Here is a 1,372-nt window from a genome sequence, read left to right on the forward strand (position 1 = left end):
CTTAGTATTGCTTGCCTTATAATCACTATAGCTGCTACAGCTGGCTCTATTGCTTCCATTGTTATTGATCTTCAGACTTATAAGCCATTCAAGACCAGCTATTGATTGTATATCATTACACTATGATCGCCATTGTTTGAGATTTCAGAAGCAAGGAAAGAAATTTCAATTCTTGCTCATATTCATATGAAGCTTAGGATGGTGACAATATTGTTGTTAATTGCTTAGCAACCTTTTTTTTATTTTGTCTCTTTCTTTTTCTTTTGTCTTTACTGTTCCCTTATAGGGTATCTTTTTTGCATTCCAATGCAACATGAAAGAAATGAAACAAAAGCTTACAAATCTTGTTATGATCATTCATAGTTTTTCTGCCAACTGAATGACTCAAGCGCTTGCGTGTCACATTCTTCCTTTTTTTCTTTTCCAGTGCACATGCCTCAGCCAGTCGAACTCACATCCTTTGCTGCCTTTGAACCGTGGCGACTTCCCTTCTTCTTCTCTGTACTATATTTTGAACCGTGGCCACTTTATTTTATTTTTATCTTTTCTTTGGGTGTTGATTTTTAGCTTCATTTCTCTTGGACTCATGTTAAAGTATTTAATTGAGGTTTTGGGCTTTTTTTTTCTATTTCAGAAAATATTGAAAAATAAATAATTGGAATGAAATAGTCAGTAAAATAAAAATAAAAATAATAAAAATCAAATTAAATAAAAATATTTTATGTTCTCTAGTTTAGTATTTTAACATTTAGTTTAGTCATTGTTTGGTCATATTTTTTTGTTCTTATTGTTATGTTTTTTAATTGCACTGTTGACTTTTTTATTAATTGTTAATCTTACTTTAAATTGAAAATAAAAATTTTGAGATTTATTTTCCATAATTAAATAATTTGTGGGCCATGATAACTTATTAATTATGCAGAATCATTTGAATTATAAATTTAATGAAATTAATTTTTCAAGATAAAATTATCTTTTTAGTTTTATACAATGGAAAAAACTAACAATCAATTTCTAAAAACTAATATCACTTTGAGTTTATCATATCGGAATACGAAATATATCGTGAATTATTTCGTCATAATATAATCAACAGGTTTTGGTTATATAAAAGTAAAGAAAGGGATAGCAAAATTGACCCAATTAAAAGACATGCACATCATGACAATCATAGAGTACTTTATTGAAATGTAATGCTTTTGTAAATAGTTAAATTAAATGAGACTTAAATCTATCAATTTTTTATTTGGTAACTAAAATTTTAAATGAGGTTAGATATTAATATTCCACCAAGATCAAGATAGATGTCCCACTCTATAAATTTAGAGCCTGTCTGGATCCTCTTATTTTTAAGCTAGAAGCTATTTACAAG

General features: G+C 27.8%; 1 protein-coding gene across 2 annotated transcripts in view; it reads left to right on the forward strand.

Annotated features, from left to right (window-relative positions):
* LOC133297479 (amino acid permease 3-like) overlaps positions 1-227 on the forward strand; it is a 2,647-nt gene extending 2,420 nt beyond the window's left edge. For both annotated transcript variants that reach the window (XM_061496641.1, XM_061496642.1), the window contains exon 6: positions 1-227. This exon is cut by the window's left edge and continues 549 nt beyond it. In XM_061496641.1, the coding sequence (XP_061352625.1) occupies positions 1-105 (105 nt within the window). In that variant the 3' untranslated portion in view covers positions 106-227.
* The last annotated feature ends 1,145 nt before the right edge of the window (positions 228-1,372 follow it).

The sequence above is a fragment of the Gastrolobium bilobum genome, unplaced genomic scaffold, assembly GCF_033153095.1.
Source record: "Gastrolobium bilobum isolate Gb01-03AN ecotype WA unplaced genomic scaffold, APGP_CSIRO_Gbil_v1 utg117450, whole genome shotgun sequence".
Lineage (NCBI taxonomy): Eukaryota > Viridiplantae > Streptophyta > Magnoliopsida > Fabales > Fabaceae > Gastrolobium > Gastrolobium bilobum.